At 37.6% G+C, this 24,173-nt stretch overlaps 1 protein-coding gene across 1 annotated transcript; it reads right to left on the minus strand.

Moving 5' to 3' along the window:
- Positions 1 to 2,463: 2,463 nt before the first annotated feature.
- Positions 2,464 to 24,173, minus strand: LOC132563631 (uncharacterized). The gene is made up of 2 exons (XM_060228372.1): positions 24,041 to 24,173; positions 2,464 to 5,721 (listed from the first exon to the last, which is right to left on the minus strand). The coding sequence occupies exon 2, from the start codon at positions 5,124 to 5,126 to the stop codon at positions 4,110 to 4,112; it is 1,017 nt and encodes a 338-aa protein (XP_060084355.1). The 5' UTR covers positions 5,127 to 5,721; positions 24,041 to 24,173; the 3' UTR covers positions 2,464 to 4,109.

Below are 24,173 nucleotides of genomic sequence, written 5' to 3' on the forward strand. Positions count from 1 at the left end.
GTCTAGTACAGTGATAGTTACTGGTGACGTCTAGTACAGTGATAGTTACTGGTGACGTCTAGTACAGTGATAGTTACTGGTGACGTCTAGTACAGTGATAGTTACTGGTGACGTCTAGTACAGTGATAGTTACTGGTGACGTCTAGTACAGTGATAGTTACTGGTGACGTCTAGTACAGTGATAGTTACTGGTGACGTCTAGTTACTGGTGACGTCTAGTACAGTGATAGTTACTGGTGTGACGTCTAGTACAGTGATAGTTACTGGTGACGTCTAGTACAGTGATAGTTACTGGTGACGTCTAGTACAGTGATAGTTACTGGTGACGTCTAGTACAGTGATAGTTACTGGTGACGTCTAGTACAGTGATAGTTACTGGTGACGTCTAGTACAGTGATAGTTACTGGTGACGTCTAGTACAGTGATAGTTACTGGTGACGTCTAGTACAGTGATAGTTAGTGACGTCTAGTACAGTGATAGTTACTGGTGACGTCTAGTACAGTGATAGTTACTGGTGACGTCTAGTACAGTGATAGTTACTGGTGACGTCTAGTACAGTGATAGTTACTGGTGACGTCTAGTACAGTGATAGTTACTGGTGACGTCTAGTACAGTGATAGTTACTGGTGACGTCTAGTACAGTGATATTTACTGGTGACGTCTAGTACAGTGATAGTTACTGGTGATGTCTGACGTCTAGTACAGTGATATTTACTGGTGACGTCTAGTACAGTGATAGTTACTGGTGACGTCTAGTACAGTGATAGTTACTGGTGACGTCTAGTACAGTGATAGTTACTGGTGACGTCTAGTACAGTGATAGTTACTGGTGACGTCTAGTACAGTGATAGTTACTGGTGACGTCTAGTACAGTGATAGTTAGTCTAGTACAGTGATAGTTACTGGTGACGTCTAGTACAGTGATAGTTACTGGTGACGTCTAGTACAGTGATAGTTACTGGTGACGTCTAGTACAGTGATAGTTACTGGTGACGTCTAGTACAGTGATATTTACTGGTGTCGTCTAGTACAGTGATAGTTACTGGTGACGTCTAGTACAGTGATAGTTACTGGTGACGTCTAGTACAGTGATAGTTACTGGTGACGTCTAGTACAGTGATAGTTACTGGTGACGTCTAGTACAGTGATAGTTACTGGTGACGTCTAGTACAGTGATAGTTACTGGTGACGTCTAGTACAGTGATAGTTACTGGTGACGTCTAGTACAGTGATAGTTACTGGTGACGTCTAGTACAGTGATAGTTACTGGTGACGTCTAGTACAGTGATAGTTACTGATGACGTCTAGTACAGTGATAGTTACTGGTGACGTCTAGTACAGTGATAGTTACTGGTGACGTCTAGTACAGTGATAGTTACTGGTGACGTCTAGTACAGTGATAGTTACTGGTGACGTCTAGTACAGTGATAGTTACTGGTGACGTCTAGTACAGTGATATTTATTGGTGACGTCTAGTACAGTGATAGTTACTGGTGACGTCTAGTACAGTGATAGTTACTGGTGACGTCTGACGTCTAGTACAATGATAGTTACTGGTGACGTCTAGTACAGTGATAGTTACTGGTGACGTCTAGTACAGTGATAGTTACTGGTGACGTCTAGTACAGTGATAGTTACTGATAACGTCTAGTACAGTGATAGTTACTGGTGACGTCTAGTACAGTGATAGTTACTGATAACGTCTAGTACAGTGATAGTTACTGGTGACGTCTAGTACAGTGATAGTTACTGGTGACGTCTAGTACAGTGATAGTTACTGGTGACGTCTAGTACAGTGATAGTTACTGGTGACGTCTAGTACAGTCATAATTATTGACGGCGTCTGCTACAGCGATGGTTATTGAGTTATGTGGCTTCAGTTTAATTATAGTCTGTGTTCACGGATTTATAATGAATGTCATTCGCAGCTCTCCAACATGAATAGTCTGCAGGGATAGGTCGATGATTCCGAAAATTATGCTGTTTCCGTCTTTTTGGCGGTTCCGGCATTAAGTAGGCGTCTCAACAGTTACATAACCCAGACTCCAAACACTTTGAAAGGTTAATGATCAAATGCTAACTTTGTTTAAATTTCATCCGTCAGATTCACGTACATGTAAGTGGCCACCTCTCTGATACATACATACTACATTCTTTCTCTCGCACTTCCACCGCCTACTAGGTGAGCCCGTCGGAAGTGGGTTCTGAATTAGATCTCATAAACGATGGCTATTTGTAGTTTTTGAATGATATTTCACTTATAATGGTACCTTACTGTACAGGTATGCTAAGTATGTGAAGGTATATACAGGTATGCTGTGTTTGCTGGTTTCCCTTTATATATGACTATATGATGAACAGTGATATATACATCGCTATACGCCCATATACTCTGTAAACCTTCAAAGACAAACCTGAACAGAAATTTTCCGTTTTGGCAAAGAATCAATCAGACACATCTGCTAAATTCAGTATTTATTAAAGGAAAGTTTACAAGCTGAAGCAGTTTCCTTGTACCAGGTAAAAATATAATCATTCTTTATTGTCTGTTAAGGAAATATTTGGAAGGACAGTATTTGTTTAACAATTAATTGAAACAATGACAATTTCATGGTGGTTATAACGTGACACAAATTGATGTCGAGTTGAAGTATTATTAAGTATTGTAGTGTTAAATTGCAACTCCAATAAACACGTAAATAGTTTTAATCAAGCTGAGTTAAAACTCCGTGTCCCTCAATGCTTCCCTTCCAAAACCGATCATTTACATCACTCCTGTCAGAACTGTAGCCAGCTAAACCAGGATTCGATCGACTACCTCCAAAGGACTCGCGCAACTAAACCACCTAACGAAAAAAAAGCTGTCCCGACTGTTTTTTTTTCGATGGTTAAAATATTCGCGATTTTGCCAACAATTCGAGGTCAAATTGATTTATTTTTAGATGAACTCGATTTTCATGAAGCCTATAGGTTTCATTATTGTCAAGGAATCTATTGTTGGTGAATTCAATCCGTCCTCGAAAACAGTAAAATACATTAAAACACTCGGAAATAGTGACCTTTGACCTTTACAGTAATGAACACATAGGAAGTCCCTTTGTTTAATCTTTTAATGATTTATGATGACGTCGACAGGAAACACATCGGGGATCTCGGCGGTGTTCACTTTCCTGGTTTGGGTCATAACTTTCAAATGTGAACTTCGGTTGATGACATCTGAAGACTTTGTCAGTTAAACCATCTAGTTACGGGATTTGTTGCCTTTTACCGGAGTCATTTGTGTTGATCATTGCCAGAAATGACATAAAGTTTAGTTGTACGAGTCCCTCGAGATAGATTCTCTGGTCAACTTCACTATGTCTGATCACCGAGAATTGACTTAGACAAGCCATGCTACCTTTCGTCGTCTTAGGCGGAGTTTATTTGATTTGGGGTTGGGGGAATGGGGGGACCTTTCTAACTCTAGATGATGATAACACTGGTCCTTGACGACCGACTCAGACCAACACTGCTACGCATACGATTACACAAAATGACGCTGAAAGGCGAAAGCTGAATATCTATTGATAATGACCAGTATTACATCAGGTTAAATATGCAAATCTAATATTTTCACTCAATCAACTTCATTCAATATATTGTATAAACAATCAGATGAAGTATCTTTGAGATTCGACTGATCTTGAAAAATTAATCTAAAGATGGTATCGTTTTGAACAATGAATTCCATATACATATATAATCTAAACATGGTCAACGGTATCATTTCGTAATTTCAATTTCAATTCAAGTGTTCATGGAAAATAATAGATTTGCAGTAATATTGCATTGTGTATGTTGTTAGATAAGTATTCTACATTAGGACATACGAAAACAATTGATGAACGTATAACATATACAAGGCATGCTGGAAATGGGTTTGTAAAGGGTATGAAAACGTCTAAATAACAATCATTAGCATAAGTTTGTATCACTGAAACGCTTGTCGTTTGGAACTGTACGTTGCAAACGTCGTAGTGACGCGAGTCAATTAGCACCATAAACATATCAACTAAAATAACAGATGTCTACCTCAAACAATTGAATAACAAAAACGTCCCACGGAGTGTCACTGGTCAGTCGACCGAATGTCCTCCGATATACCGGAACTTGTACTGTCACTTGTCAGTGTGAGTTTGCTACCAGCTCGACTAGACATTTCATTTTCCTCTCGCTCCTCCTCGGGAGCCTTTGTAGAATGTTCGAAACCCATCGGACCGGAAACCAACGAAAGTTCGTTCAATGGTTTCTCAAGTTTTGTAACGTGTACAAAGCAACATGGTTGTGAAATCTCTGTTTTCTTCGGAGCTTTAAACTTTTGTTTACTTTTGTTTTGTGACTTTTTCTTTTTCTTTGATTTGCTAATATTGAAGAGTTCATCACTGGGATCGGAAGTCACCTTTTGGAGCGCGTTGTAGAACTCGGTCGCCGCACCTCCGTCGTCGAAACTGAGACCTGCTAGTCGTGTGTGGTCTGTCATGAGATGAAGCGTATGGAAGTTCGTATGAGGGGCGGAATAATCCGTTAAATGATCTACTTTATTTTTCCATAAAACAAAGCCGGTACCTTTTTCTGCTAACACAATCTGTAATCTTCTCTTTCGATGGTGCTCACCGGTGTCGAGTACAAGAACAGGTATTCCGGTCATAGTAAATTTCCAATGATCCTTCCCGCCCATGACTTTACCGAAGTATAAATTGGCCAGACAATTACAAACCACCACCTCAGTTTTGTGACTTTTGAAGAAGGTATCAACTTGTAGAATGTCCTGTTCAGTGACACCCTCTGTGAAACTCACTGGCCGGTAACTTTGTGACGAAGACTGTGCCGCTTCTGTAACTTTTATGGTAGGATTTTCCCGTCTTTTCACCGCCGACTGATCTTCTGTTGCAGAGCCATTCACTGCTGTTTGTGGCCCGAATTTTGATACAGAATCGTATTTTTCCTTTAAATGTTTGATTCCTTCCTTGACCTGACCACTTTTCCTAAACCTTATAATATCCTCTGTGGTACAGTAAGGATTTTCCCGCTCAAAAGAGTCCAACATGACGTCATTTTTAGTCGGCATAGTTGCAGAATGCGCCATGGGCAAAAACCTCACACTGAATGAAGCTGGTAAACAAACAACCTTTTTTGCAGTTGTCAGAAAACTACAAATACCTCATCTGCCTTTATGAAAATGAGTCCGTCACAGACATGTTATCCAAGGGGATTGGTGAACAGTTTTAGATTCATATACACATGTACTGATGAGTGAAAATAATTGTGGATATCCTTCAAATTTACAACGAAGTCATTACGTGAATTGCTCAATAAGCCAATATTTCAATTTTAGACAACAGGAAGAATGACGTCAAGTTAACAATTGTTTACCACTTTGTAATGGGCTGACGTTTCCTGGATCAAAATCACAATGATTTTTAGATAAAATAGATGTTAGATGTTACTTTACTAGGCGTTAGAGTTTATACACAATACACACGCGTTATTCACAATGGGTTACAAAAAATTAAAAATAAACTCCCAGCTCTACAAACGAGGTTCACTATCCGAGCTACAGGAATGACTTCCTGCTTATTATGCCACATCTTGGTATGATTCCAGGTCACGTGGTAAAAGATGAGAACGAAAGACGAAAAATCAATCTGGCACTTGTTGATCAGGCTGGTGATGGTAATGACCTGTAATGGACAAATAAAAACGTTTTAAGAAAAAAAATATATGCAAAATTCCTGCAAATAAAAAAAGGAAGAATTATTCGAGGCTCGTTACTGAAGATCAGATAATGTTTAGACTCTCCCTAATAATGATCAAACACCAACCCAATTCTGTTTAGGTGCTTGTAGTACAAACTATGTCCAACATCCCGTAAATCTCACACAGTTGACATTTCCCTGTGGTAAACGTGCAGACAGTATAAATGGTTGTGTGTAAGGAGAATCCATTTTTACTAGATACGATACTGGATAATCACTGTCTCTCACAGCTTGATAAACTTAGATAATTATCACAATTCGTGGAACTAGTCTTACAGAAAGGCTGATGAGGTCCCGGACTCACTTCCTCAATGTTAGACAGAAGTGACCTGCACTCTCACTCAATGTCAAGTTGTATTGCAAGCGAATCAGATGAAAAATGAAGATTAACGCACCCCCGGGAAATGTTTCAGGATTTATACATACATTAAGCATTTGTTTTAAGGAAGAAGGAAACAGGGATGTGTTTATTTACGCGCAATAATGTAACAATATCTCATAACTTCCTTATAAATTCAAAATTATGGTGTACCTATTGGTTAAAGCTAAAATACATACAAACATTAACACCAAAAAAGTACCCCGGGGTGCTAACAATACACACAGTATTCATGAACACTAACTGCACACACGGTACTCATGGGGATATACAATAGGGGACTTTTAGATGAGAGTTCTCCACTCATCAAACAAAAGGACCATCGTGACCACTACAGTAATTCGCATGACAATGGTGATTTAAGGACAATAATTAACACGGAGTGTGTCGCTGAGCCAGTGTACAGGAAGACAGCTAATGAAGAATTATTACAGAAGATTAATTAATCAGAAAAAGAATTTGGTTTAAACATATGACTTGTTTCTGACTCTGACATGCTTCTTGGCGTTGAATTCCAGTAGAACTTTGTAGCAATTTATCAAAGATGTAAACAACTGAAGTATCATTGTTTACGATACCCTAGCCGTAATGACCTTCCCGTGAAAGGTGTCTTGCCGTCTTCGTGGTGGTCACGTGATCTTACCATTACATCATCAGACGGGACTGATACATCGTTTATCTTCTGATAAAGCTTTGAGACTGTGTCCCGCTTTAACCCCTCCCCGGCATATCACCTATCATATATACATGTACCACTATATCACCAGCCTACACGCTCATCAACGGTTTTAATGTTGAACCGTTGGGATGTACTGGTGTTACAAACGGTTATTACATACAATGCAATAATTTGTATCTGTTTTACAGCAGTTACGAATAGATACTGTCTGTAAAACAATAGTTCAGTAGTCTTTCCACGAATTTCAAAGCCTAATACAACATGGAAACGAAGCGTACTTAGTGGCTGTGATATACATCATTTCATCATGGTGTGTAACTTTCCTGTCGGCTTCTTTCTTCTGGGAATTCATTCAACGACCAGCTAACCTCAATGACAAATACAACCTAGCACCAAACCATCAGTCCTGTAGCCTCTCCATCACATGTAGACCACTAACTACCCAGCCACTGTACCATTCCCAATGTCATATCTCTTAGTAGTCGTCTAGAGCAGCCACACACCATTCATTTCGTTGTAGCGTTATACATGAAATTTTGATATTATGCCAGTTACAAGTGTGCAATTATCGCTATTGCAGAAAAAAATGTTAACAAACAGTGAAGCTGTACTTAAGAGAGAAGCTATTTAAAGCCTGGGTCAAGTGTGTGTTCGCATCAGTCTTGTAAATGTCGGCGCCTTCAATGAAAGTACCCTCCCTGTCGTCACTTCGGCAATTTGCGTGACTCTTCAAAGTTTAACAATGTGTTATACTCGCCACAAGCTCCATATATGGATGTACAAGGAGTACACGTGTAAACCTGGGATGCTGCAGGTATATCGTGTTTTATGTGTTGTGCAAAACGGCCCCGTGAATAATAAAATTTAAAGTAATCTATTTTGCTAAAAGAAACCATAAACAGGAATACTGTGGGACGGAGATTATCAAAAGAAAAATACATTAGATTAACTAGCTAGACTGAAGGGTACCTAGCGGTCGTGCACTAGACAGATACGGGTTCCACAATATAGCAAAATGGACATGTCAATATTGACTTGCCAAAATAACCTAACACTGTTACAGCATGAAATATCTATTCCCGATATTCAATTAATAAAGAACATCAGTTTCATAAAGATAAGAGTTACTTCAGTTAGTTGTCATCGATGAATTACTTGGTGTGATATTTACAGGTTGATCAATAAGTGCTCACTCTCTGTGAACTCAAGTTTCTGTAAATAACCGGAAATGAAATCGAAGTCAAAGTAAACAAGGCCGTCTGTAATTTTAGTCATCAAAAGCATTCCATGATCATCTCTTTTTGCATATGCACTTAATAAAACGATAAACGTGCAAGATTGATTATTTCCTGAAATAGGTTCATTTTTATGTTTCGTTCCTTTTCTTGATAAACAGGAAATAATATCTTACACATGTAGTCGTCACTTCCGGTTGTTCATAATGTAGTAATTCGTGCATGATAGCAAAAATACAAAGATCAACATGTAGGGCGTACGTTTTTAACACTGGGTAACAAAGAGAACAAGTGCCAGTTGCTTCAATACATCAAATTGTCATGGCCTTGCTGGCTGTTCGGCACAAGTCCTTGCTATAAAACTACATGAATCGGCGTAATTGAAAGTATTAGTAAAGTTTACAACCCAGTGAAAATGACACGTGACAGCTGACAGCTGAAACTGTATTTAGTCTGAGCTAGTGATGCAAGTACGTGTCCTAGACAATTAAGCGATCTGACTAAGCAAAGGAAAACTGTAAATTGCTGAACATGGCCCTCCGTTAATATCTCAAGCAACAAAAGCATCAAACAGTCTAACGAGGAAACTATACACATTGTTTTGATGAGAAATACCATTCCATTGAAATAATTTTTGTGTAGGAAAGTTATGTTGTGCTGAAATCCTTCTTTTCACTTACTGCGCATGTAACCGGGAAATATCATAAAACACATGATCTGATATTTGAGATTCTACAGACGGTATTCACATTGCATGTGATGAAAACATCAAAGTCAAGGACATGGATTTTACGGACGGGAATACATCGCGGAGAAGGAGACGGCTGTAAAATAAGACAGTCCCTGAGTCATGACTGTTACGGGGAGGGAGGCATGGATGGAGAAAGAAAAACAGAGAGATATGAAGAGTGAAATAGAGAGGATAAAGTAGGGGATTAAAAGGGGAGACACATATAAAAAGATAGACGACGTGAATAAGATGGAATAAAATAGAAAGGAGATGTAGGAGGGTCAAGATGGGTGGGCAGAAATGAGATGGAGAGCGTAGACACGAAGAGGACGGAAGGACGAAAAGATGGGAGGCAGAGGATATATGGGAAGGAAGGAGGCATGACACAGGCAACAGATAGGATACAGAGAATCAATTACACATAATGGCCAGTAAAAAAACCGTAATCCATACTGGTCAGATTTATAATAGACAAAGCATCCGATCGTGGTTTTATCTATACTGATGTGATCAGTAGTCAATGATAAGAATTCGAAAAATCCAACTACCACGGTCAGAATCGGTTTGGATTGTCGTCTATTTAAATATGAATGAATATTCATGAACTGATTATATACATTCCAGTCATAAGATTGACTGCTTATTGTGACGGTTATAAAGCGATAACCAGAGAATTATGTAATAGTATAATCAGGTCTTTAACAAAAATATTCGCATACGTCGACATTTTTTTATTTTTGCATTGTAGTAAGACTTTACAACAAAACCTTGTCAGACCAAGCGTTATACAGCTCCGCTATCTCAGTAACAGCAGTTACACCGTCACTATCTCAGTAACATCAGTTATACCGTCACTATCTCAGTAACAGCAGTTACACCGTCACTATCTCAGTAACATCAGTTATACCGTCACTATCTCAGTAACATCACTTACACCGTCACTATCTCAGTAACATCAGTTACACCGACACTATCTCAGTAGCATCACTTACACCGTCACTATCTCAGTAACATCAGTTACACCGACACTATCTCAGTAACATCACTAACACCGTCACTATCTCAGTAACATTAGTTACACCGCAACTAGCTAAGTAACATCAGTTACACCGACACTATCTCAGTAACATCAGTTACACCGACACTATCTCAGTAACATTAGTTACACCGACACTATCTCAGTAACATTAGTTACACCGCCACTATCTCAGTAACATTAGTTACACCGACACTATCTCAGTAACATCAGTTACACCGTCACTATCTCAGTAACATCAGTTACACCGACACTATCTCAGTAACATCACTAACACCGTCACTATCTCAGTAACATTAGTTACACCGCAACTAGCTCAGTAACATCAGTTACACCGACACTATCTCAGTAACATCAGTTACACCGACACTATCTCAGTAACATTAGTTACACCGACACTATCTCAGTAACATCAGTTACACCGTCACTATCTCAGTAACATCAGTTACACCGACACTATCTCAGTAACATCAGTTACACTGCCGCTAGCTCAGTAACAGCAGTTACACCGTCACTAGCTCAGTAACATCAGTTACACCGACACTATCTCAGTAACATCAGTTACACCGTCACTATCTCAGTAACATTAGTTACACCATCACTATCTCAGTAACATCAGTTACACCGCCACTATCTCAGTAACATTAGTTACACCGCCACTGTCTCAGTAACATCGGTTTCGCCATCACAAACTCAGTAACATCAGTTACACACACTTTCTCGGTAACATCACTAACTACCGTGTAACTACTGAATCAGTAATATCAGTTACAGCGCCGACTCTAAATTAACTTACAGGTGACTACGGAGTCAGTAATACCAGTGAAATATCGATCACCACAAGGTTAGGAAACAACTCCCATACTTACTATATATAGTATTATGCCTCTTGTTACTACGATATACATTTATACCGACAACTCCAGTAACTTGTTATTGTAATTATGAAACTACATTCATTGAAGGAATGTCAAATTTTCCCACGTTTAACATGCACTATAAAAACGGTTCTTTTGAAATTATAAAAAAAGTCAATTAAATTCTATTTGTAAAGGATTTAACAACTAATCTTTCTTCCCAATAGAGAACTTTTTCATTTTTGTTTCTCATATTTCATTATTAACGATATCCGTTACATTACTGTAAAATGTACACAAAGCAGACATGTTATTTAGTGTAGGCCCATTTAGACCACAGTGGCAGCTGAACACGTTCAGTGTGGGAAAAGCAGTCTTTCACAAGTTAATTTGGGCGGTTCAACTTTGGGAGTGTTATATCAGATTACAAAGTTAAAAAATTAAGATAGATTAAAGTTAAGATATCAAAAGTTACTTCGGCACAAATGATCTGCTACACTAGCACACCCGTATGTTGATAACGCTTTTACTTCACCTCCAGAATTCACCGAATTTATCACTGTTAAAGTTCAACCTAGATCTACCATACATCGTTTGTTATTAAACAAGAATCTGGCAAGTGGACAGATACATACGTCAAACTTTATAACAGATTGTAGTATCAGAATCTTTCTTAAGAATTGTGATATTGTCTACCACAACATACTAATAACATCATACTTATATAATACAATATAACACTATACATTTGACATTACTGGTCACAGCACAACGTTCGCACTTACTGTGTTACAATTTTGGCATCACAACTATTTTGTGAAAATGTCAAATGATTATTAACATGAACTTAATTTTTGATAATTTACATTCCTACTGGGTTTACCTAGACTATATTTCGTGTGGGGTTTCCTAGGCGTCACGAGAATGTCATTAGTATTCCACTTCAGCAAAATGGCTACAAAATCAGCTTTAATTTGATAACTGATTCGACTATAAAACACCGACACTACGGTTCAGAATATAACTGATGCGAAACTACCCTCTTAAGAGCTATTGTTTTCTTAATTAGCGTTAATCAATTAGTCAAATTATACCATTGTTGGTGTGATGCAGATATTTATGTTGAAGTTCGCACCAGCAGACTAGAGGAACACTAACAGAGTTGTAAAACATAATGTACATACATTTTCACCGCCTTCCCTTTACGTGCGTTTCTGGTTGGGGTCTGTTTAGTTTTTTAGGGATCTCGAAGACTAAAATGTTAATACATAAGTTTACCGCCGTCAGACAAAACGACACAGTGCAGCATTGACAACACTGCAGAATTTCGACACTTTTAAAGGGTTTTTCTACATTTTGAGTTTTACCTTGGGCTGTGCACGAATTAATCTATTATAAGATGTTGACATAACTACAGACCGTTCAATGAGCAGCCCGATACCTTTGTAGCAATGGCGACACGGCATTGTCCTTTACAAGATGCCGTACCACCGGGTCAACATAAAATGTGTATGGTATGCATGAGGTGGCTGGGAAAAGACCACGAGTGACAAGCACATCCAACACACTGCTGTGTCAATCACTTTCTAGATTCTGAATTACCCAATTGCTGTGTTGTTTTTTTTTCGTTGCTGCCATGGTAAAATTTCTTTAATATGTTTAAAGAAAAAATCATTGAAATCAATTTCGTGAAATAATGTTTTTTTTTTTTTTTTTAAATAAAAAGTCATAGGAACGCTACATATTTTTTGGTATACCGCGCCGATTAGTAATTAGGATACTAGACTGATTGTGTATCGAAATTCCGCAAGCAAACTTAACTTCCGCTTCAATATCTGGTTTGTAGAACTAGACAAGTTCAATCTTTGTAGCACGTGTATAATTGCATTTCCGAACAGATTGTGGATTTATGAAGATACGCAAAGTTGGTTTTACAAAATAGTACTTAACATGTAATGCACAGTGTTTAAATGGTTAGACTGAGCTTTTAAAGATATATACGAACAGCTACTATTGCCTTTAGATTATACACGTAGTGTTCCAAGCGGACTGTGTTGGCTTCAGAAGATATTATTGTAAGCTTAACAAGATACATGTAGTACAGAACGGGTAGTGTTCGCTTTAGAAGATACATGTAGTGTTTGGAAGGCTATTGGAAGCTTAACAAGATACATGTAGTACAGAACGGGTAGTGTTTGTTTTAGAAGATGCATGTAGTGTTTGGAAGGCCATTGTGAGCTTTACAAGATACATGTAGTGTTCGCTTAGAAGATGCATGTAGTGTTTGGAAGGCTAAAGTAGATTTTGAAGATATTACTATCATATATATAACCTGCAATAGAAACGGATAAATCATACGATATATAGCCTTAAGGGGGTCAGTGTGTATTTGCATGTATTCCTCTATTCATACAGACTTAAATCATTATAATGCTATACAAACCAGATTGTACATAGGGTTATAGTACAACCGAAAAAGTTGATCGATTTTTTACTATCTCGTACACTAGTACGTCAGAGCTAGTACGCTCAAGACTGGTCATCTGTCTATTGAAGACGACTGTGTAGTCATCAAAACGTCACACTTAAATCTTCTACTGGTTGTGTTATCAGAAATTATATTCTATTGACATTGCCTATCTGAAGAAAATGTTTAAAAAAATGATTGTTTTCATTCAAAATGTATATTTATAACCGAATGATCAGCAGACCGACTCATAGGACGTATAGTGTAGAAGTGCATAACTCGTGTGAGCACGTGTGTGTGGTGAATCGATAAAAAGGAAGGATAGTAAGCCCGTGACTAAAACTGCAACACTTGAAGACAGACTGTACCATTTACAGTGGTAATGAGTGTAGTGATCGGCCAACACAACGAGGCTGAAGTCGTAATGATTCATGTATCAAAAATATCTAAACATCAAGAATTAACAATACCAGTACAGAAGAGAAACTATTAAAACACAAACCACAGAACAAAACAGCCATTGGCTCTTGTATACAATCCTTCCCCATTTTTCGCCGATTTAAATTGATTTCGGTGGAGTGACAATCCCGTACTTTCCTATTGTTCATCATGCAGCATTACTGAGTTTCATATACATCAAAGACAGCATATCTCGCCACAACAGGAAATAGACATAGAGGTTTCTTAAAGGTCATCTGAGACCTGTACATTCTTAGTCTGGTGTTTCAGTGTATGTGATATATAATTACCACCCTTGGCGAAGTTCACATCCGGGGACTGAGTGCATGGTCACCAACACAGACGCTGAACTGCGGTCTATTGACATTGGTAGACACACCACGCAATGTCTTTTCTGACATTTTGGCAGCATGACGTCAAATCTCGACATTGATTGAGACGAAAGTTTTCAAGACGGTGTTAAATTTCAATGAGACTGACGTAATGGCGTCAAAGGCCATCCGTAATGTGTCCGTCATATGTACAGCACGAGACCGGGCGGATATGTCCACTAAGAATGAACACGGACTTGTCAAGATCAGTCGTGGAGCTCCAAGCGTACACATTATCTGTCTACTAATTTAGTATAACTGATGCTGATTTTTTCCAGAATAAAGTGCACAACAGTTTATTTTTCATTGTACTAGTTTTAAGTTTATAATTCAATAGTGCTGTTTATTTAAACCTTAATGATTATTAGCAATGGATCGAAGCTCAACTGACCTACCATAGTCTATAAATTGTCAGTCATTTCTCCTATCAACAGCTTTCCTTCTACACCTAACAGTTGTGATGTGTTATTCATTCGTCAGTCAAGATATATATCAGTATGTGTAACACTGTGTAGAGCATTTTAAAACGGTTAGAAGACACATGGTGGACAATCTGATACCGTCCGCCCACTGATCGGGATATACCATGCCGTATCAGAACCGCCGTCAGGCGTGATACGTGTAGAAAGTCTTCCACTAAACACGTCACTTCACCAGACATGAAACAATCAGTTTCATTTAAACGCTTAAGTAATCGTGTTTCTTCGTTGATCACAAATATCATCGGTGCCGCCAAGTTTCTTTTATTTGTGCTCATTCTTTCGTTCTGTTGGGTATTATGGTCTCGATATATTTATTTCATCACAGAAATGACCAGACCTTTCAAGTTGATACATCGTGATATACACAGCGAAACAAAATAACAATCCTCCCTTCCTCCGTCCGTCCCCTGCCCCCTCTCCCTATCACATGACACCAGCGCCAACAGGACTGATTTACCATAACCAAAAAAATATAATCATGTTTATTTCTGAAATAATATCAACGAAACAGGACAATATTAGCTGTCAGTTACAAACATCTCATAACATTGTTTGGCATGATCAAGCTTAGGAAACGGGCAATTTGAGAAACTTACAAAGCAAACTGGAGAAAAAATAATGAAAAAATTAAAACAACAACGCAAACCATCGCTATCTCCACGTAACTTTTAACTCTATCCCTCTGGAATAGTCTTCTGAATCGATGAAAGAGTTATATTACGTTAACATTGTTTTGATGTCTTTACTTTCACTTTGAAGTGCGATTGTTTAACTTTCGGAGTTTAAATGGCCGTGTGAGTATCTAAAGTTTACGACAATAACAGGTGTACGTCAGTCGTGTAATGGTCAGGCTACAAGACAAGTCTACACCTGCATTTTACCGTCATCAACATTCAACGTCATCAACAATCGTGCACATGTTGTGAAACGTTACGTCGCTATTTTCATATTCTCGCACATGACGTATTGCAGTCTACTGTAAGACTGAATATTAGAGAACGCAGCACTACATGAACCTTTACTTGAGCTGATCATTTTATATTTTATCTGTGGTACTAATTAATGATAACCGTGTCATACAGGCGATGACTGAAATTAAAATACCGCACATGGCCATTTAAACTCATTCATAATCTATACTTGTGACTGGCAATTATCAATATCAAAGTAATATATTAGTGAAAACAGCGATATACCAGATGAAATAATCACATTCTCTCAGAAATTATCACTAATTACCACCATAATACATTAACATGTTAAATTCATTCTTTTCATATACTGGGAAAACTTACTGAAGAAAAAAGGCTTTCAAAACTAATTAACTGTTCTTTTTTTATCTAAATCATCTTTTTGTCAGATGTTGGCCATCTGTGCCAGATGTTAGTCTCTGTCTCCTGTTATGGCGGTTAACACACAATTTTCTTACATATCTTTGTATTTCAGAACCTCCGCCCATATGGCCTTAATGAGTGAGGCATGAGGCTCACTTTTTGTCTGTCGTGATTAACAAAAATACAAGATGCACGTTTAGAAAGGAGAGACAACGTAGTTAAACATGCACAGCGATACTGCTGATTTGTTGGTACAGTTATATAAACTGTATACAAAATTCTTGGTATATTTTATATGACAAATTAGAGATATCAAATCCGCCTTTGTACTATATTTGAATTAAAGACGTCTATATGTCATGAAAACATATAATAATATCTTTTTCAGTAAACACTAGATAGAGATAACTCTGAACGATTTTAGATAAACTCCACTACAGCCTGTGAATTGTTGAAATATTTCTGTGTATGTTTTATTTCATGCTTTTGATATTGCTATGAAATATTTGGCATGTACATGAAGTATATCACGTGTTCCTGTCATCTTGTGAACAATACCATTCTGACCCTTGTCTCCAGCATAAACGTGTCCAACCTGCATAGTATCATGTCTATTGTTTTTATCACTATGTTAGACGGAAACAATATATACTAGATTCTGTGGGAAAATAAATATTATGTAAAAAATGAAGACAAATATGATATTGGTAGAATTTATGAAACACTGGAACAATGACATGACGCTTTTAAACGGCTCTCAGCTGCTCGATTCACAACCAACTTTTTTATCCACCTTACTACATACCTTTAATGTGAATTCAGTTATAACATGATTTAAGAATTTGGAAATGCATTTTGTTTATCGGTTTACACTTTATAAAATCTAGCTATAATGTCAAATTTTCAACTCGTTTTACATGGTTATTGTTATTCTATATGGTGTTAATACGTTCGCTTGATAAGCTCCATTAAGTAAGTGTTAAGCTACAACACCTATGTAAGTAACACCAATGTCAGCAGGCACGCAACGCAGAAAACATCCAGTTTACAAAGCATGGTTAGCACCGAAATCTTAACTGCTCTACTGTGAAATTCCGGAACATGACTTGCAAACCAATGTCCGGCACCAGATTAGGTAATACGTACAGTCGATAAAGTACAGTTCTATGGACAAATGATGTTAATATCATCTTATCAAAATTTTTCACAGAGAAGACCCTGTTGGAGCAGCCGGAGCCTGAGTATTGATGTGTGGTCTGAAGATTAGCTATGATGGTTGAAAAGACTAGAGTAGTGTTGGTCTCAGTGTTCTTTTTACTCATCCTTGTGTCTTTTTATTATCGTCTTTTTCCAAAACCCGAACCTACCGATGGAATAATTCACAATTTTGACTATTATGTGTCGCTTTGTTAGGTGTGTTTTACTATAAAACAAAGACTTAATGAACTCCTTTTAAATCTGGGACTTCAAAATATATCAACCAAACCACTTTATATTGCTGTTGAACAAAAACTTGAGAGTGAAGTCAGCCCCGTGTAAAGTACGGTGTTGTAGAATGACATTCAACACCTTGCTGGTTTTATAAAGTGTTAAAAGTTCGGTCATGGGTGTTAACAAGTACAATTTCACGGTAACGACAGTGAAGCCTTTGTATAAAATTGATATAATATTTTAATGGGAAAAGTGGGTAGTTTTTATCTAACTTTCTATTATGCAACATGTTATGAAATCACTACATATTCCATTATATATATTATTGCATTAATATTCGATTGTTATCATAGTTACAGACCGTTCATGGGCCATATCTCGCTTTTTATCAATTTCCTGTTTTTTGTCCGTTTTTCATTCAGACAGACGTGATGTACAAATGGTTGGCAGTCTGATTGCATTCGGATGTTTAACACAATTTTCTAATTTTCTCGATGCCCTTTCTTTAATATCAAAATGTCCTCGGGCCTTGCGTTTACAACCACATATAAATGACTGGTGACACACTCATGCTGTTAGAGTATAGAGTTTTCTCCAAAATGCCTTCAAATCCTTACCATGTCTTTTTCTGATAATTTCTGTTAATTTGCTCATTTTTTTTAAAAAATAACGTAGTGATTCATTCCGACATAAATACGATAATGCGCTAGGAATAAGCATGTCCTTGCGTGGAAAAAGACTCTCAAGGTATCAGATGACAGTATAAGACTTAGGTCTCTTGTATCCTGATAATAGTTGTATTTTATAACCGATATTTAAGTCTGTTCATTAATGTATCAATCGTTCAAAGAATTGAACTGGACTGGTGTCTAGACGTGCAATGTCCCAGTTGTTCAGGGCATTTTCCTGTGGGTGATTTGGCCATCTCTCGACCAGGACACCCAATATTGGTTTACGTTTCGGTACAATATATAGGGTATAGACAATGTTTCAAGATTACTAGGGTCTTATATCTTAAAGAAAGAACTGCACACGGGAATGTCTTTTTTGTGCTTTGGAATTACTCGTTTCCGCCTGGGGTTTTCATATCTGGCCGCCAGAACACAAATCCCCAGAACCAATTATCATGAGTTTGATAGAATTGGTACTTACAACAACATGTTTTACTTTCCAAGATCCCATTTATCAACATCGTTTCGGCACAGCTGTGGGCAGCTCAGTGTCTGTTACTAGCCAGCTTATTCAGTGCAACAAGTAAAAAGTTGTGGCCTCTTCACGGTACAAACCCAGACAGCGGAAACGAAGAGATATCACAAGTGAACTGAGAGAGAGTTACAGAAGGATTCAACTACAAACATCTCAATGCCAGCATTTAATTCCACATCCGAGGAAGAAAATGCTGTCCCCATATCTCGATATCTACCGAATAAAAGAGAAATCACGGCATAATGAAGGTAAGAATTAATTTAGTTCTAGTCTCACTTTTCCTTTCACTAAAAGTTTGGAATTGCGAGAATCTCTGATAACAAGAAAACCACAAACAAGATAAAACATATTGTGTTATTCTCAGAATAAACCAGGAAGACATGTAGTATGAAGGAAACAAAAGAACGACAGTATCGTGGTCATTGTGTGCTGTGGATTATATATTTTCTTTACTGGTCACATGTGTGATAGAACTCAGTATCGAACTTAAGTACATGTATATCAATTATTGTGGTGACATCGATATAAAAAACAAATATTCATTCCTAAGTTTTTTTCTTTTTGTATCAATGGCCTAAGAGGAAAAGAAGGTGCTACGACGGGGTTTTGTTCGATCTGAACAAATCAATACTACTGAATTATTTTTACATTTGAGAACTCACAATTTTACATTTAAATACAGCATACGAAGTGAATGAAAGGCCTGTATTATTCTGCATTTCTATAGTCAGTGTGTGAGTCGATGTTACCAAGTATTTCAAGCATCCTATTGAAGACAGAATCCTGCATTCCATTCATTACGTGTGGAATGAAAAAAACATGTCTTTCAATCAGCAGGTGCGATAACAGAAGACCCTGCAGGTACAAGGCATACCTGTATTTACTTACACTATCCAGGTGTTTGGTGATAATGTCCATGATAATACTTTTGTTTCCAGATCACAGTTCAAATCCTTTAATGGAAGACCAACTACATTTTAGCAGATGTAAGATTAGGGGACTTTTCTCACCACTTAAAACTGTCTATTTCTGAACGATTGGTCATCTTACCGGCCGACCAAACCTTTCTGGTCAATGGTCATTTTTGTATCAAACAATGTCCTTACAGGATTTATTCAAATACTGGTTAACACATAAACATTTACGTTCTGAGGATTACAATATTATCAAGGAAATCAACTCCATATGTGTTGTTTCCTTTCCATCGCTGTTCTCAGGAGCAAACAAGCTATCAAAATAGAGATTGATAAAGTCTCAAGTTTTAAACAAGCTCCTGAACAAGATCTTACGCCTAGGCCCATATAGGAAGCATGTGTTTATCAGGAGTATTCTATAGTATCAGATAGTTTGAAGGCGGTCCGGCAACAGTTATCTTTGTAATGAAACGTGCTGCCAGAGTTTTCTTTTGTACTCAGGATTTGACCCGATCCAACTTCAGGCCGTGACCCCAGAAAGGGGTCTAGAAATCCCGGATAACGTCCAGAGATGAGGAGGGGTTACATGTAGCAACGCAGGTGTTTCACAGGAATGCTATAGCTCTCGGTTTTTACAGTAGCGATACAGAGACATATTTGATTTGTTTACGTTTTTGATTGAACAAGACCTTGGAGATGGCTGACTCACTATCTACTTCCGTCGTTCTCAGGCTCATAGAAAAAGTCTTTATTTACCAATTATAACATTAAACTCCGATATCTGTATTTTTATACTGTTATACTGTTCGTATATGGGTTTAATATATTTTACAAAAGTGTGTAACTGAGAGTGAATTAAGATTTTAAACAAACCCCTACGTACTGAGTAGCGAACTATGTTCTGTTCTAGGTTGTGAACTTACCTCCGTCAATCAGATCCTTAATGGCTTTGTTTTTTGTCGCGTTCTTAACAATTAACATTTTTATTGTTTTGAAATAAAACTTTTCGCATTGTGTTGTGACATAATATGCTTTAAACGTCAGTTGGAATGTCTACTTGATGGACCGGCTGGCTACCTATCATATTTTGACGGATACTGTGACATTTATCAAATGACTACACACTAACATCACAGAACAGATATACTTTTCTTTACATTTTTGTCGTGGATATTACTTTAGTAATACAGGTTTGATATATGACACAATTTTTACGTAGAAACACACGCCGATCCCACGGCACGCATCGCTGGTTAGTCGTTACAAGAGTTGTGTACAAAACAGTCATTTTTATAGAAATTAACATCACACAATAGATGACACTTTAACATGTCTAGTGTTCTCGTTACTCTTCTCATTGGACAGAGGATGTCTCATTCTACCACGTTCTATATACATTCGTGATTTCGAGTACCTGACTTACACATATTGTGATATTACTTACTCAATATATCCCTTAGTATCCAACAGATTGGATCGTGCCCCCCCCCCCCCCCGCCTTTTTTTTCTTTCTTTATATTCTAATATTTGACAAGCGTTTGCTCGATTTCTAAACTTTCTTCAGAACCAGATCGTTCAGTTTGTTAACACGTTAGAAATTCTTGTCATGAAAAGAGAATGATGCCATTCTGTGTAAACGTCAATAGTCAGTAAAGTGCAGTAATAGGTCATCAATAATACAATGACAACAATTGATCACGTGATCAGAAATGAGAAACCTGAGACTAAAAAAAATAAACGGAACGCAGCACGAAACGCAATAGAGCTGTACAGATACATTATATAATATTGATGGTAAACGCCATAAGTTAAGTCACGTGGTAACGATACCTACAATAAATACTTATATCTCACCAGTATTACTTACCAGGTACAAACTATCTTAATGACCTTGTAGGTAAGACGTGAGATATCTGAAAACATAGATAATCTTATCTACAAATTTTGTTTGTTAATGAACATCCATTCTAAAACATCCGCACGGAATTCACGGTGTCTGTGTTTGTTTAAATCTAACAATGCTATTCCTTGTGGCTCGTTTCTTGAATCAGAGAATAATTACTTTCTACAGTGATCGAGATATATTTTGTTAATTCATTTCACGTGGCAATGGAGTGATTCTGTATTCGCACCTGCCGCGCACAAAACCTCAATAGACTGTCATGAATCAAAGTAGTTTTGTTTTCGTCATATACAATACGGATGTGATTCACCGGCCAACCGCGACTACAACATATTTAGATAAAATTATCTATTTGATAAACAGCATAGGGCGTCATTACATTAAGGAACGTCGCATATTTAGTGACAAATCACCCATATTATTCTCTGGTAAATATATTTCATAGCTTTTGGTTGTGTTTACATGTAAGTTATACATCACCTAAGAGCTGTCAAGTCATTGTGATTTCACAGCAACGCATCGATCTCAACGTAAGTGATTAGTCTTAAGTATTACGCAGAATTTGTCATAATTAAGTACAGTTTACTCGCTAATTACATTGTTTGAATGCGGTTTACCTCAGTTTGGTAATTACCTTATACGGGATAGATCTTCATTGTCAACCTCTCGTGTGCCAGTATTTCTAGTTTACAGGTTTTATAGCCGAACACTTTCACGGGCAATTTCCAATGTGTCAGTGTCGTGTTCTAGACAAAACGACAACAGTAACAAACAACTTTATTTATGAGACACGTATCGGTCCTAACCACACGACATCGCTCCTCTGACTTTCTACAATTGAAATCATCACATCACACTAATTCAAGATGATTTTCTGCACTAGTGAGGTGGAACGGAAGAAACCTATAAAAGCTGGTGTTTTGATGTTTATATTACGTATCAGACATTCTGGAAGTCCCACCTTACAATTATGACGTCAACAAGGGCACCAGTATTATCGGTCCACCGGTTTATTATTTTTTTCACAATGGTCAAAGTTATCAAACTGAAAAAATGGTTGACGGCGATATGAATAATTACATTGTATAAAATGTACACACATCTCAAGAATTGACATGGTACAGCTTATATCCTTGTCTCCATTACATACACGGTAAAGCGTGTAAAAGTCTCCATTACATACACGGTAAAGCGTGTAGAAGTCTCCATTACATACATGGTAAAACGTGTTAAAGTCTCCATTACATACACGGTAAAGCGTGTAGAAGTCTCCATTACATACACGGTAAAGCGTGTTAAAGTCTCCATTACATACACGGTAAAGCGTGTAGAAGTCTTCATTACAAACACGGTAAAACGTGTAGAAGTCTCCATTACATACACGGTAAAGCGTGTAAAAGTCTCCATTACATACACGGTAAAACGTGTAGAAGTCTCCATTACATACACGGTAAAGCGTGTTAAAGTCTCCATTACATACACGGTAAAGCGTGTAGAAGTCTTCATTACAAACACGGTAAAGCGTGTAGAAGTCTCCATTACAAACACGGTAAAGTCTGTTCACATCTACAATACAGACACTGTATGGTGTGTACACGTCTACAATACAGACACTGTGTAGTGTGTACACGTCTACAATACAGACACTGTATAGTGTGTACACGTCTACAATACAGACACTGTATAGTGTGTACACGTCTACAATACAGACACTGTATAGTGTGTACACATATACAATACTGACACTGTATAGTGTGTACACCTCTACAATACAGACCCTGTATAGTGTGTACACGTCTACAATACAGACACTGTATAGTGTGTACACATCTACAATACAGACACTGTGTAGTGTGTACACGTCTACAATACAGACACTGTATAGTGTGTACACGTCTACAATACAGACACTGTATAGTGTGTACACGTCTACAATACAGACACTGTATAGTGTGTACACGTCTACAATACAGACACTGTATAGTGTGTACATCTCTACAATACAGACACTGTGTAGTGTGTACACGTCTACAATACAGACACTGTATAGTGTGTACACGTCTCTTATACAGACACTGTATAGTGTGTACACGTCTACAATACAGACACTGTATAGTGTGTACACGTCTACAATACAGACACTGTATAGTGTGTACACGTCTACAATACAGACACTGTAAAGTGTGTACACGTCTCTTATACAGACACTTTATAGTTTGTTCACATCTACAATACAGACACTGTGTAGTGTGTACACGTCTACAATACTGACACTGTATAGTGTGTACACGTCTACAATACAGACACTGTATAGTGTGTACACGTCTACAATACAGACACTGTATAGTGTGTACACGTCTACAATACAGACACTGTACAGTGTGTTCACATCTACAATACAGACACTGTGTAGTGTGTACACGTCTATAATACAGACACTGTATAGTGTGTACACGTCTCTTATACAGATACAGTATGGCGTGTACACATCTCCAGTACAGACAACTGTATAATAAGCATAAACACAGTCATTGTAAACTACGGCAGGGATACCCGTCTGATATGTTCTCCACATCAACAACACTACCTGATTGTCGTTCGTAGATATCAGCATTCGATCGGATTTTATCTTATTGAGTGTATGCAAAAACGTACGGCATACATTTTAAAGAATTAATTCATTTATGATGAACGTTCGATGATTTACTAATTTAAATTAAAAATGAGGATTAAATGTCTTAAATAAATTAATTGTAATTACCTTGGTTTGAAAATATTAATCCCGAGCAGCCTAAATCCTGTCTGTATACACTATGATACGTAGAAATCACATTGTCAAGCTAACATCCCAGAGTAACACACACCACTCTCAGTGTTCACGCTCAGAGTGAGAG

This window comes from Ylistrum balloti, unplaced genomic scaffold, assembly GCF_031769215.1.
Source record: "Ylistrum balloti isolate Yb309-2 unplaced genomic scaffold, AGI_CSIRO_Ybal_v1 Utg371806, whole genome shotgun sequence".
Taxonomy (NCBI): domain Eukaryota; kingdom Metazoa; phylum Mollusca; class Bivalvia; order Pectinida; family Pectinidae; genus Ylistrum; species Ylistrum balloti.

What these genes read in the sequence shown, in the direction of transcription:
- LOC132563631 (XM_060228372.1), bottom strand. Translation starts at nt 5,126, where the DNA reads ATGGCGCATTCTGCAACTATGCCGACTAAAAATGACGTCATGTTGGAC.